The 14,973-nt window shown below is 41.3% G+C and overlaps 1 protein-coding gene across 1 annotated transcript in view; it reads right to left on the bottom strand.

Moving 5' to 3' along the window:
* The window catches only part of dachs (unconventional myosin-IXb-like dachs), a 406,309-nt gene that overhangs the window by 137,602 nt on the left and 253,734 nt on the right, over positions 1–14,973 (bottom strand). Inside the window, exons 2-3 of the mRNA XM_068230061.1 lie at positions 12,265–12,454; positions 2,727–2,805 (exon numbers count right to left, since the gene is read on the bottom strand). Coding sequence (XP_068086162.1) covers positions 2,727–2,805; positions 12,265–12,454 — 269 coding nt within the window. The remainder of the gene's footprint in view (positions 1–2,726; positions 2,806–12,264; positions 12,455–14,973) is intronic.

Raw genomic sequence — 14,973 nt, 5'->3', positions numbered from 1 at the left:
ACTTTTTGGTTTAAAAATCTTAATTTTGGGCTATAGAGTCCATCCATCCATTATCTAAAAGTTAAGCCTTGTCGCTGCAGCCACATCCCACGGTCTTCAGCAGTCCTTTTCATTGCGACATAGGAAGCAAAAACTAGCTGAGTGATTATGTTCCTAAAGTATGAGAGACGCGGTCTTCCTCTCGACTTCTTCCCTATGACCTTTCCTTCGAAGAAATTCTGGAGAAAGGTGCCATGTCGTAGGACGTGTCCAAGAAATTTAGCTTTTATTAGAGTAATTTAAAACTGACTCTAAAGGGATCGGGAAAAATGGAGACGTAAAATCCTTCTGGCACTCACATTTGAAGTCGTTAGATGCGGTTCAAAACTTCTGCAGCCAATTTGACTGTCATTTTCAATTTCCCACCATTTATATGCAGATCTCTGATGTCTTCCGTCAGTCCGTGCCTTCATTTTTGTTGCAACTCTTTTCAACATTTCAATAAACTCAAATAACAATACTGAATCCTTATATTTACTTTAAACATAGTGACTTGATCAACAACATAAGCAAACGATCTATAATGTTGTAGCCCAAACAATATGGCAGCCACGCGTGTCCGTTGCTTCAGAGCTGCTCTATCGTACCTTATTCTATGCTCGTTGGCTAGCACAGACGGTTTTCATAACATGGCGACGGGCAAAAATCTTTGCCACAGTGGGGGAATGCCAACGACATTGAAAATATAGATTGCTAATCTGATGGCCATCTTTGAATCTACTTGCACCACTGGCAGCCATGACACTTGAAGGCAAAACAATTGCTTTTTTCCCTCTGAATCTGACGTAGAAAGGATCTGGAGAAGTTGTTGTGTGATGGAATACAGTCTTTGAGAAGGCGTGCAAAGTAAAAAATAAATACAAAATAATAAATAAATAAATAAATAAATAAATAAATAAATAAATAAATAAATAAATAAATAAATAAATGCAGGCTATGAATTCAGTAGAATGAAGTCAGGAGAGGGTTGACCAAGAGAGGTCCGATAGAAATATTAAAGTGATGAAGCTGGTAGGATACCGTATGTGGAAGGAATCCTACACTCAGCCAGGGCTCCGGTGGTCTCAAATTTAGAATCTGGGATTACGCCGTTTAGTGGCTCCTTACGACAGGTAGAGGATGCCGTAGATAAATTCTACGCCGTAACCAACGGACGTATGTGCTGCTTGTTGTACAGCAGTTCTTAGAAGGTAGCCATAAATAGAAAAAAGCATAACAAACCAGACCAATAAGTAAAATTTAAAAATTATACCAGACACTGACAGTGAAGGTATGTTATGAAAAGGCAGTGGTATCTTTCTCTACGTGTGTGAAAACCTCAATGAACTGCTGTGCGTATAACATGTCTTTATGTAGTGAATGGCTTTACTGTTAGTGTATGATGCCGAATTATCCATCCTTCCACATACCTAATTCTTCTTATAACCTGTCATATTCACTGTGCTTATTTCATTATAACATTAATGCAACATTAAGAGTGTTTGAAAATGTCGTGTTTATTTTAACATGAAACTATAATTTGCAATAGCACATAATCTCATTAACTCATTGAACTGATAATAGGGCTAACTATCACGGCCAAGAAGTGGCAGCCGCCATGACAGTTACAGGCAAAAGTTAGTTCGCTGTGCTTCAACCAGGGGCGCTGGAACGAGTATGTTTAGCCATCGCCCTCTACTATGGCTCATAGTAGAGGGCGATGGTTTAGCAGTCTTTCATGTTGTTGGGGAATGCATTCTCCAATACGTGTCGCCATCTTTGTTATTCTGTGCTCGTTGGCAACCACCTACAGCGAAGCTTCAGACACGTAGCACGTAATTTTCTTTAAAAAGTACCAAATTTCTGGTTGTGAGAGTTTCGTAGTACTTTTCTTGTAAAGAGGAGACAACAGCGTATATCTTTTGCCAATTTCAGCTCATAAAAGTGTTCCGTTTTCTCATAATTGCTGTGAATGACAGACGGAGTAGGGATTACACACACACACACACACACACACACACACACACACACGTGTCTCTCGGTCATGGCCACCCATCAACGGGTGATCATTTCAGATGACCAGTACATGTCAAAAGCACCTCTACCGCCTCAAAAGCAGTGTCCTGGAGCGTGAGACATTGGGTTGAGAAGATACAACTGGGAAGGAGGATCACTATCTCGCCCAGGCGGCCTCACCTGCTATGCTGAACAGGGGCATTGTGGGGGTATGGGAAGATTGCTAGTTGCTTTACGTCGCACCGACACAGATTGGTCTTATGGCGACGATGGGATAGGAGAGGCCTAGGAGTTGGAAGGAAGCGGCCGTGGCCTTAATTAAGGTACAGCACCAGCATTTGCCTGGTGTGAAACTGGGAAACCACAGAAAATCATCTTCAGGGCTACTGACAGTGGGGTTCGAAACCACTACTCCCGGATGGGAAGATTGGAAGGGATAGGCAAGGAAGAGGGAAGGAAACGGCCGTGACCTTAAGTTAGGTACCATCCCGACATTTGCCTGCAGGAGAAGTAGGAAACCACGGGAAACCAGTTCGAGGATGACTGACGTGGGAATCCAACCACCCCTCTACTCAGTTGACCTCTAGAGGCTGAGTGGACCCCGTTCCAGCCCTCGTACCACTTTTAAAGTTTGGTTGCAAAGCCGGGAACCGAACCCGGTCGACCGGCGGGTGGTAGCTAATCACACTAACCACTACACCACAGAGGCAGACATTATTATTATTATTATTATTATTATTATTATTATTATTATTATTATTATTATTATTAATCAGAGGGGAAGATGGAAGAAGTTCGACCTACGAAGGGCAGGAGTATCGACAGAAGAAAGGAAAGGGCCATAAAAGTGACGGGTGAGGTGAATATAAAAGACTTCCTAGGTCTTGCACACCTTATAACACCGAGTTCAGAAGAAAACTAGAGTTGTTCAGGGGAGATCGGATAGAAAGATGAAAGAGGGATGGCTGTTACAAATAAGTGGAAATAATACCAGTCTCAGCTAAGGGTCTCGTGGTCACTAAATCATTCTCCTAGGTTGAGAGCCCCTGAAGTCCTCTTTTTAGTCGCATGTTACGACAGGCAAAAATTACAGCAAACCATAAAAAAATTAAAATAATATAGTAGTATTAACAGCATATGTCGAGACATTAATAATAAATAATTATATAATGTACATCATGACAATATAAATAAATATAGCAAGAGTGTTATAAAAATAGCAATAGTAATAATAAATTCGGACATTCCCAGACAGTGATCCGTCCGGGAGCCTTATATGTAGCTGAATGTTTGAACCTGACAAAAATAGGTTTGGTTCAAAGCTTGGAACTGACGAAGAGAAAAGTTCTGGGGAAGGTACTGAGACCCCACAAAGAAAGAAAGGAAGCCAAGAATTATACCTCAAGACGTAAAAGATCTCAGATACCATCCGGAAGAGGAAAGCCATGTTCTTCGCACACTTCTTCAGAATGGACCCGGGAAGACTAACCAACTAGGTAGTAAGGTTTTCTAAATTAAAATCTATGGTATGCTGGCATCAGGAGGTGAAGGAGGACGGGAAAAAAATGGGTATACAAGGAAGTCGAGAATCAAGAACACTAAGAGCTTCCAAGAAAAAGCTGGATCCCGTACCCAAGCACCGTGGACGGAAGAGAGGAGGAGATTGCAGAGTGAAAGAATGAAGGAGTACTGGACGAGGATCACAGCCCAGAAACAGCTGAAATCGAATTAGCGAATCCACAGACGGTTAAAACGAAAGAATAAAAAGAAAAGAAATTGCAATATAGGCTAAACCTTAACTTAGCGAATACATTTCTAATGTTCAATCAGCTGGAAGTATTCAGCAATGATTTCAGCAACACATCTCAAATTTCCCACGGGAATGTAGGGAGGGCATTCCACATTCTATAGTCCTAATATTAAAAGAACAGTTCTGACAGCTAGCGCAGAAGGGAGGGGCTATTCTAGTGCCGTTGCTGAGAAGTGCTCCAGTGGACAGCAGGCTCGCCTCCATGGCGACCACAGTGGGTCCTCCCACATTTCCATTGCAACCACAACCTACTCCCTTCTGTCCAGCCAGGTTGGCAGTAAACGGACCCTCCCTGCGCTAGCTGTCAGAACGCTTCTTTTAATACAGCAAACTCTCGATTATCCGGGCTAATCAAGGGACAAATTCGCACGGATAACACTATTTTGTGCATTTTAACAAATAACTTTTAATAATACGTAACATACAATACTGACTCAAGATTGCAACGTCAAATAAATAATATATTCAATAACCACTTTTATCCATAAAGCAGGCCAATAAAATATTACTTACAACGTCTGTTGTTGGCAAAACACTTGAGGCACAAAACGTGAATTCTAAGAGTTCCTGTTTGCTATTTTTAATCTATTTTTTCTCTAACTGTCTGAACACCAATCTAGAGATGGGATAATCGAATAATTTTAATAATAGAATAATCTCCATCCGATTATTTAGATAACTGAATAAATAGTCGAATAAAATAATCGAATGAATTTCAAATATCATTCAGTTGTATCGCATAGAATATTTGGATGCGCCATGAATCAATTTTTCGGTTTAAGTGTGCCGGATGGATAATCGATTGAAATAAGCGAATAAATGAACTCTTATGAAAAATAGAAATACGCCTTTTTCCCAACGTATCTCCAATTAACTGTCTTAATAAAAATCACTTTTCATTCGATTATTTCGAAAGCATTCACTATGCAATTGCCTCATTCATTTGAATGCAGTTCCGAATGAATAATCAAGAAATAATAATAGGATGGAAAAATATGCATTATTCGATTCCCTCATTCATTCGAATGAATAATCGAAAAGTAATCGAATGGGGAATATAATCGAATAAAATTAAGTAATCGAAAAAGCGATTTTGTATTCGATTATCCCATCACTACACCAATCCATAATCACTCGCTAATTTATTTACTGATCCTCCTTCCTCGAACTTTGCAATTAATTCAAGCTCTTGTTTTAAGGTTAAAAGCGCTTTCTTTCGCTTCGTAACCATAATTGCTATCACAGAACACCAACAAAGAACTGCTATACAGTACGTTGTTTAGTGTTCAGTTCTCGAACAAAGCACGCCACCAACCCATTTGCAGAACAGAGCGCGCTCGAATTTGAAGTGCGCAGTTCACAAGTATTCAAACTACCGTGAAAAAAATACAGGAAATAAAATAATAATACAATAAACCTCGAGAGTGCACGGATAAGCCACGAAGCGGATAATCCACCCCCGGATAATCGGGAGTATTAGGACTATAGCGGCAGTGACGAAGAAAGAGTGGTTGTAAGTCCCGGGATGACTGAGAGATATAGTTAGGAATCTTGTTTCGTGGAAATGATGCGAGGAGATGTCATTAAAGTTTGAAGAAAGGTAATTTAGTACACCTGAATTTATAACTCCATACAAAGGGGACAACATATGGGAAATGCGACGCTTGTGCACACGAAGCCATGACAACTCCCTGACACAGGGAAATCAAATTTTATTATTTTAGAGACAGCTATTTCTGACGGTCAGCAGTGTGTGTCGCGGCGCACTTCGACTTGCAAATTCCAGTTCTTTCATGACATCATCATTCCGTTTATGATTCCATTCTCTACAACTACATTTATCTCAGGTCATTATTTCCATTTTGCCATGTCTTATTGCAGTAAGGAACAGTGTTATATACCCTTTTCAAGGCCCTGTCAGGACGTGTTCTTGCTAGACATGTAACAAGTTCGTTCCGTGCTCACCTCCTGAGCTAAAAGAGCCGGTCGACATTGAAGAGATCAAATACAAAAGACCAAAGCGTCCATTCACCGTCATGTTCAACAAACACAGTCAGAAAGAAATATTATGGGCAAAGTCTTGGAGAAGTAGTACAAGTCGAAAACGAATAAATCCAAAACAAAAGTAACAGAGTGCAGGAAATATTACATTTCGAAATGCTTAAAGGAAGTAAATGAATATTTTTATTTGGGTATTAAAATAACTAACGACGGCGGAAGTAAGGAGGACATAAAATGCACACTAGCGAAAGAAAGGTAGGCCTTTCTTAAGAAAAGAAATTTGCTCACTTCGAACATTGATACAGGAATTAAATGTCTTTGAACCGTGGCATTGTAGAGAAGTGAAAGATGGGCTAGCTCAGAAAAAGAGAATAGAAGCTTTTGAAATGCGGTGTTACAGAAGAATGCTGAAGGTGAGGTGAGTAGATCGAATTACGAATGATGAGATACTAAATCGAATTGGTGAGAGGAAGACGATTTGATGAAATTTGACGAGGAAAAAGACAGAATGATAGGACACATCTTAAGACATCCAGGACTTGTTCAGTTAGATTCTGAGGGTAGTGTAGAAGGTAAGAACGGTATAGGTAGACCAAGGTAATATGACAAACAAATCAGAGTGGATAAAGGATGTACTAGTTACGTAGTAATAAAGATATTAGCACAGAATAGGGCAACATGGACAACTGCATCAAACCATTCTATGGGCAGATGACCCACAGAAAATTATTATTATTATTATTATTATTATTATTATTATTATTATTATTATACTGCCAGGATGAGTGGCTCAGGCAGTTGAGGCGCTGGCCTTCTGACCCCAATTTGGCAGATTCGATCCTGACTTAGTCCGGTGGTATTTGTTAGTTGTTTTATGTCGCACCGACACAGATAGGTCTTATGGCGACGACATGACAGGACAGGAAAGGCCTAGAAATGGGAAGGAAGCGGCCGTGGTCTTAATTAAGGTACAACCCCAGAATTTGCCTGGTGTGAAAATGGGAAACCATGGAAAACCATCTTCAGGGCTGCCGACAGTGGGGTTCGAACCTACTATCTCCCGGATGCGAGCTCACAGCTGCGCGCTCCTAACCGCACGGCCAACTCGCCCAGTGGTGGTATTTGAAGGTGCTCAAATACGCCAGCCTCGTGTAGGTACAGTTATTGATACGTAAAAGAACTCCTGCGGGACTAAATTCCAGCACCTCGGCGTCTCCGAAAACCGCCAAAGTAGTTAGTGGGTCGTAAAGCCAATTTCCGCCCCCCCCCTCAATGCTACTACAGCCCTTGAAGGGCCTTGGCCTAACAAGCGACCGCTGCTCAGCCCGAAAACATGCAGATTACGAGGTGTCGTGTGGTCAGCACGACGAATCCTCTCGGCCGTTATTCTCAGCTTTCTAGACCAGGGCCGCTACCTCACCGTCAGATAGCTCCTCAATTTTAATCACGTACGCTGAGTGGACCTTGAACCAGCCCTCAGGTCCAGGTAAAAATCCCTGAGCTGGCTGGGAATCGAAACCGGGGCCTCCGAGTAAGAGGCAGGCACGCTACCCCTACACCAATAACATCATTATTATTATTATTATTATTATTATTATTATTATTATTATTATTATTATTATTATTATTATTATAGCATAAGCTTAGTTTGTATAATAATATTTACACATCCGTCTACCCCTTAGACCGAGCGAGTTGGCCGTGCGGTTAGTGTCGCGCAGCTGTGATTCTGCATTCTGGATATACTGGGTTCGAATCCCATCGTTGGTAGCCCTGAGAATTATTTTCCGTAGTTTCCCATTTTTACACCTGGCAAATGCAGGGGCTGTATCTTAGTTAATACCACGGCCACAACCTTTCCAATCCCAGCCCTTTGCTGAAAACTTTCGATGTGTTAGTGCTACGTTAAACAAGTAGCGCAAGTGTCTACCCCTTAGTCGCGTCTCCTGATACGGAGTCTGGGATGAGGTGAGATGAATGTATATGGCATATTTTACGGCTGGATGCCCTTCCTGCCGCCAACCTTACTTGAGGGACTCATGATGATGAAACAAATTATGGTGAATGAAATTGGGGGAGGAAGTGGAATGAATGGGTTGTGACCTACGAACAGGAACTGTCCCGCCATTTGCCTGGAAGTGTTGTTGTTGTTGTTGTTGTTGTTGTTTGAGTCATCAGTCCATAACTGGTTTGATGCAGCTCTCCATACCACCCCATCCTCTGCTAACCTTTTCATTTCTACGTAACTGCTGTTTTCTACATCTGATCTAAACTGTTTGTCATATTCATACCTTGATCTACCCGTACCGTTCTTATCCCTTACACTTCCCTCAAAAATCAACTGAGGCGTGCAGCTGTGAGCTTGCATCCGGGAGATAGTAGGTTCGAATCCCACTATCGGCAGCCCTGAAAATGGTTTTCCGTGGTTTCCCATTTTCACACCAGGCAAATGCTGGGGCTGTACCTGAATTAAGGCCACGGCCGCTTCCTTCCAACTCCTAAGCCTTTCCTATCCCATCGTCGCCATAAGACCCATCTGTGTCGGTGCAACGTAAAGCCCCTAGCAAAAAAAAAATCAACTGAACAAGATGTGTTGTATCATTCTGTCTTTTTTTCTGGTCACGTGTAGCCACAACGATTTCTTCTCACCAATTCGATTCACTATTTCTTCATCGTGATTCGATCTATCCATCTCACCTTCAGCAGCATTCTTCTGTAACACCACATTTGAAAAGTTTATATTCTCTTTCCTTCCGAGGTAGTTATCGTCCATATTTCATTTCCATACAATGCCACGCTCCAGACGAAAGTCTTCAAAAAATATTTCTAAATGAAATGGCGTATGGCTTTTAGTGTCGGGAATGTCCGAGGACATGTTCGGCTCGCCAGGTGCAGGTCTTTCGATCTGACTCCCGTGGGTGACCTGCGCGTCGTCATGAGAATTAAATGGTGATGGAGACGACACATACACCCAGCCCCCGCGCCAGCGAAATTAACCAATGATGGTTAAATTTCCCGACCCTGCCAGGAATCGAACCCGGGACCCCTGTGACCAAAGGCCAGCACGCTAACCATTTAGCCATGGAGCCAGACACATATTTCTAATTCCTATATCAATGTTCGAAGTGAACACATTTCATTACTTAACAAAGGCCTTCCTTGCTTGTGCTAGTCTGTATCATGTCCTCCCTACTTCTGCCATCGTTAGTTATTTTACTACCAAAGCAACAATATTCATCTACTTCCTGTAAGACTTCATTTCCTAATCTAATATTATTATTTACTAGCTTATGTACCCGTGCTTCGCTACAGAATTCCACATTGTATGCAGAATTGTAGGTTAGGTAGTGTACACGTTGTGAGCAAGGTTGTATTAAATTGCATAGCTTTTACCGTTACCCTAGAAACGCGTCGGGGAAGTCACCAAACGTCTTTTCTCATATGAAGGCTACGTTGGGGAACTGCATTATAATGGCAGACACTCACTCTCTACCTGACTTTTTACATCCTCTGAAAGACTGTCTTAGTGGTTTTCCCAACTGAAATGAACATAGGCCATTACAATGACGCCAGTAGGAATGGCGCGATTAAAAGCAATGCGTTCATATGAAATACTCGATCAACGAACAGTAGCCTACTACGCTGCCGATCTAACAGTCCAAAGTTTCAGAGCTGGAATGACCATTTTCTCGTGGTTCGGCGTTGATATGGACTTGGCATCAAAAATACAAATTCATGAATATCTGTGTTATCAAAGCCAGTGCGGTATCAAAGTATGACATAAATGATCGGAAATGTAATTCTATACAACTCTGGTTATGAAGTATTTATCGATAGGACCACTAATAATATAAACATTTGAGAATTAAATTTTAGGCCTTCCCCTAAACTGCCATTTCACTCAGCGTGAGTAAAATTATTTATAGCCTAGGTTGTAGTGGCTCATCCCCCAATTTCACATACCGATTTTCATTAAATTATCTTCAGCCGTTTTCTCGTGATGCGTGTACAGACAGACAGAAAGTACGGAAAAGTAAAAAGTGCATTTCCTTGTTACTATGGACATGACCGATACAGAAATACCATTCTTTTCAAATTCTGACCAATGTGCAGACAAAACTCTTATTTAATATAATAGATTTGCTGTTCAATTCAGGGCACATGTCTGTGAAGACCCCACTAAGGTCGTGGAAAATCACTGTTATTGCCATCATCATTTGGAAAAAATTCTTATTCTAGGTATACAAAAATGTGCATATGCAACGAATGAACATTATTAGTTACTGGTTACATTTGATTGCTCATCTTTTATGACGGTTTATTTCTTGCGATGTTTTCCATGACTGCAAATTTTCTCCAAGCTGTCGCAAGGGTAAACTCGGAAACTACATATGTGAAAAACATTGTATGGGTACAGTTACTACCCGCATCATGTAGCTACAATGTAGACTACAATCATGACATTTGATAAAATAGTTTTTTGTCAGAAAAGTTGAAATATGGTTTGTTATTCAAATTTTCATAAATTTTGCTTAAAATTTTATTGCCCTTATTTTCATAAATAAAGAGCTACGTTCATGACTATAGTTCATTTAAGATAATTGAATATTAAAATAGTGTGCCGAATTTCGTTAGTCTGTCATTAATAGTTACAGAGATACGAGAAAATGCACTTTTACAGGAGAGCAATTCATAGTTTTAAAAAATAAATATATTTTCAACATCTCAGTAACCATTAATGATAGACCAATGAAATTTGGCACACTATTTTAATGTGCAATTGTCTTAATCGTGAACATCAATCATGCATGTAGCTCTTTATTTATAAAAAATCAGTCATAAAATATTCGACAAAATTTGAGAAAATTGCAATAACAATTTTTGAAATGTTAGTACAAAAGACCTATTTTACCAAATATGATTATTGTAGTACTTTGTACCTACGTGCTGTGGGAAGTAGGTGTAAAAATATCATTCATGTCACATGAGTAGTTTCAGAGTTTAACCTTCCGACAGCTTGGAGTGAATTTGTAGTCTTAGAAAATCACTCCAAGGAATAAACTGCCATAAAAAAATAACCATGAAGTATACTCAGTAACTAATAAGCTAATAACAATCTACAATGTCCATTCATTGTAAATGAAAATTTTTGTCCACCTAGAATACGACGGCCTAGTTCTAATAACACGTATCTGACAATGCTTTTTCTATCCATTCATCATTATCCTTAAGACTGGCCACGCCTCCCGGTCACACGTGGACATACAGTCCATCAGAACAACTTTTCATTGTGTTCATTTTCCTATGTTGATGTGTAAAGGAAAACGAACCTTACCGTACTGTATAACTTATTCAGCATAGGAAAAGAACTCAACGAAAATTGTTCTAATGGACTGCATATCCATATGTGGCTTGGAGGCGCGGCCAGTCTTAAAGATAATAATGGATAGGAACAGCACTGTCAGATACGTGTTATTAGAACCAGGCCGTCGTAAAAGTATTTCTGTACAAATTATAATGTCCACTATTTTACTGTGATCTTCACAGACATGTGCCCCTCAGTAAGCCGGATACATCCCCTAAGTGCAAAAAAACAAAAACATAAACTACTACTACTACTACTACTACTACCACTACTACTACTACTACTACTACTACCACTACTACTACTACTACTACTACTACTACTAAAATGTTTTTCATTCCTTCGCTGAAGGTGGAGGCGGACCTCTTAGACGATGACGCCGTCTCTCAGGACGGGAGATTTGTTACGGTGAAGGAGATGTTCGGAGAAGGTAACGGGGTTGGCGGCCGTGGTCTATACTACGAACTATCCCGGCATTTGCCTTAGAGCAGGAGAATGGAAAACCACGGAAAACCATTCTCAGGACAGCCGATTGTTGGGGCCATCCATCGGTTATTTCCCTTTAAAATCATCATGAAAACCTTCACTTAACATCATTTAGGTATCAAATTGCATTACATTTAAATCCATTTCACTGAAAGTTTCAAGATTTTATTTTGAGAAGACACACATCACTGAAAATTACATTTAAAACAGGCAAATTTTAAGAATAAGGTATATTTTTGCTCTGACCTAATAGAATTTGTAAAAAAATATGGCCAGAGAATTAACTGAGACATCCTTCTTTGTTAAAGCTTAATGTTGAAATATACTATGTTGCTAGATTTTCGACCTATTTATTACAAGTTGAAAGCATTAAAATACGTTAGTATTTTGTCTGAAGTTCCACAGAAGTCGTGGCACGCACGTCATAGGTTCGCCATTGCTGCTCTAGTGATCCTTTTTTTAAATACCTCTTTGCTGGAACCTACAAACAGTAATCCAGAATGACGAATGTCAAGGATATACATAAAACGAGTTCAACTAATAAGTTGTAAGCTCACCTGGCGGCGTGCTGGCGATGTGGGGTGGCGGCGGCAGTGGCTGGAGGCGGGGTGGTACAACGGGCTGGGCGGTAGGCGGGGCCAGCTGGGGATGTGGGGGTGGCTGCCCCACGTGCAGACGATTGCGCAGGGTCACCAGCTCCGTGCTCAGGCTGCGCAGACGCTGCTGCAGATGCACCGCCTCGTTGGAGGACGACGCATCTGAAAAGAGGACAAAGAGATATGTCAGTAAACAACGTACAATACATTGATTTAACTAAGTTGAATGCCATTGGACACATGAAGAAAGGATAGAAAATGTGAGAAAAACTGATAAGAATTATATTATTATTATTATTATTATTATTATTATTATTATTATTATTATTTAATCCGCTTACCGTCCAGGGCTCGATTTTCCCCCGGACTCAGGGAGGGATCCCACCTCTACCGCCTCGAGGGCAGTGTCCTGGAGCTTATGACAATGGGTCGGGGATACAACTGTGGAGGAGGAGCATTACGTCGCTCAGGCAGCTTCACCTGCTATAATGAACAGGGGCCTTGTGTGGGGGATGGGCAGATTGGAAGGGATAGACAAGGAAGAGAGAAGGAAGCGGCCGTGGCCTTAAGTTAAGCAGCATCCCAGGATTTTCCTGGAGGAGAAGTAGGAAACCACCGAAAAACACTTTGAGGGTGGCCGAGGGATGAATCGAAGCTCACTCTACTCACTTGACCTTCCGATGCTGAGTGGATCCCGTTCCAGTCCTTGTACCACTCTTTAAATTTCGTGGCAGAGCCGGGAATCGAACCCGGGCCTCCGGGGGTGACATCTAATAACACTAACCACTACACCACGGAGGCAGACGAGAGGACTCATATACGGACAGAAACTATGTCAAATTCTGTATACCCGTCTGCTGCTGTGATCTTCAATAAAATATTTATTCTTACGCTTTGATATACATAGGTTGATTTTTTAGTACTGGCGACTATTGATTTTCTAGATACACAGTACATATGCAAGGTTTTAGGTTTTACAGGTCTTCGATGTAGCTACCACCGTTGCGTACGACGTGTTCTCAGCGACGCGGAAACCTTTAGATATAGACGGCGTTGCCTAATATCTGGATGCTGCGAAGAGAGCGATCGATTGCCTGCAGAACGTCATCAACTGTTCGGAAGCGAATCCACGCACGGGTTCATTTATCTTAGGGATTAGGTTTAAGTTACAGGGATACTTTATGCATAACCCACGTACCACAATGCACTGCAATGCAACTGAATGCACTTATGCTACCTCAACCTCATGTCTGGAAAAAGACAGGTCACAACAACGAATGTTCACCCACTTGTGAAACAGAAGCGTTTCTATCACCGAATTACAATTGGCGCTAACGATTCCGTTTGTGTTGTTAAGGTTAAATATAAACATACTGTTATGGTAATCCTGTATACGAAGAGAGATGAAATTTTTTTAAGTTGTCTATGAACTATGGATTTCGTAAAACTAAATTACAAGGAGCTGGAGGATGACTCTAGGCAATATACACGCACTATGGTGTATGATAGTAATCAAACTTCAGTTTCCGAACTGCCATATCAATCAGTTTTGGTGATGAAATCCTATGGTGCAAGTTTGGCAAACCAGACACACAACACAACAACCCATGCACCTGATAGGTGCCGGGCAATTGGCGAGCGCTTCAACACCTGCGGACCATACATTAGTATTCTTGACACCTGAAGCGCATAGACCACGTCAGACAGCTGGCACGAGCGAGGTACAGATCGTGCCTAGAATATACCTGAAGCATCCTCTTGAGTTCCCACCCATGCAATATACAGCTAAACTCATTTGTAAGAAATGTACATTCTTACTCATACCCTTCTTGTACCTTATTGTACCAGATCGATCTCGAATGTTCGTGTTCTTGGCTCTTTAGTCCGGCAGTGCACTCTTTGGTCTTAGACAAACACCATATATCATCTAAGAAACGTCCGGTTCCGTGGCTGAATGGTTAGCGTGCTGGCCTTTGGTCACAGGGGTCCCGGGTTTGATTCCCGGCAGGGTCGGAAATTTTAACCATAATTGGTTAATTTCGCTGGCACGGGGGCTGGGTGTACGTGCAGTCTTCACCATCATTTCATTCCCATCACGACGCGCAGGTCGCCTACGGGAATCAAATCAAAAGACCTGCATCTGGCGAGCCGAACTTGTCCTCGGACACTCCCGGCACTAAAAGCCATACGCTATTTCATTTCTTTTCATCTACGAAATGAAGTAGCAAGCTTAAAAACAAGATGTAAAACCAGGTAACTACATTATTCTGCTCATAATATAAGAGTTTGGAGCTTTAGCTACCTGGCTTCTGTATTCTTAAATTGGAAAGTGAGATTGCGTGTCATACATTTTCTTGACCTGTTTAACAACGAGGGTTGTAAATAAAGTTCCGGTAATGGCAACGCAGTCCAGGAGATAGGGCATGCGCAAATAAGATGTGGGAGCGGTCAGATGGCGCTGTTGTCGATGTGTAGTGTGCATTTGACGGACATCCAGTTGGGAGTGTAGTTGCTGTGTCGCGTTGAAGTGAAGAGTGTCCATTTCACCGCTCTAAAACATGTTTTCAAAAGGTTCGTGGATTAAAATCGAGGTTATCCGTGGCAAAAATGCACCAGAATGTTATCGAGGTTTACGTGAAGCCTGTGGCTAGAATGCATTACCGTATAGGACGGTTGCACGA

Source organism: Anabrus simplex, chromosome 1 (assembly GCF_040414725.1).
Source record: "Anabrus simplex isolate iqAnaSimp1 chromosome 1, ASM4041472v1, whole genome shotgun sequence".
NCBI lineage: Eukaryota > Metazoa > Arthropoda > Insecta > Orthoptera > Tettigoniidae > Anabrus > Anabrus simplex.
This window is presented reverse-complemented; position numbering and strand designations above follow the sequence as displayed.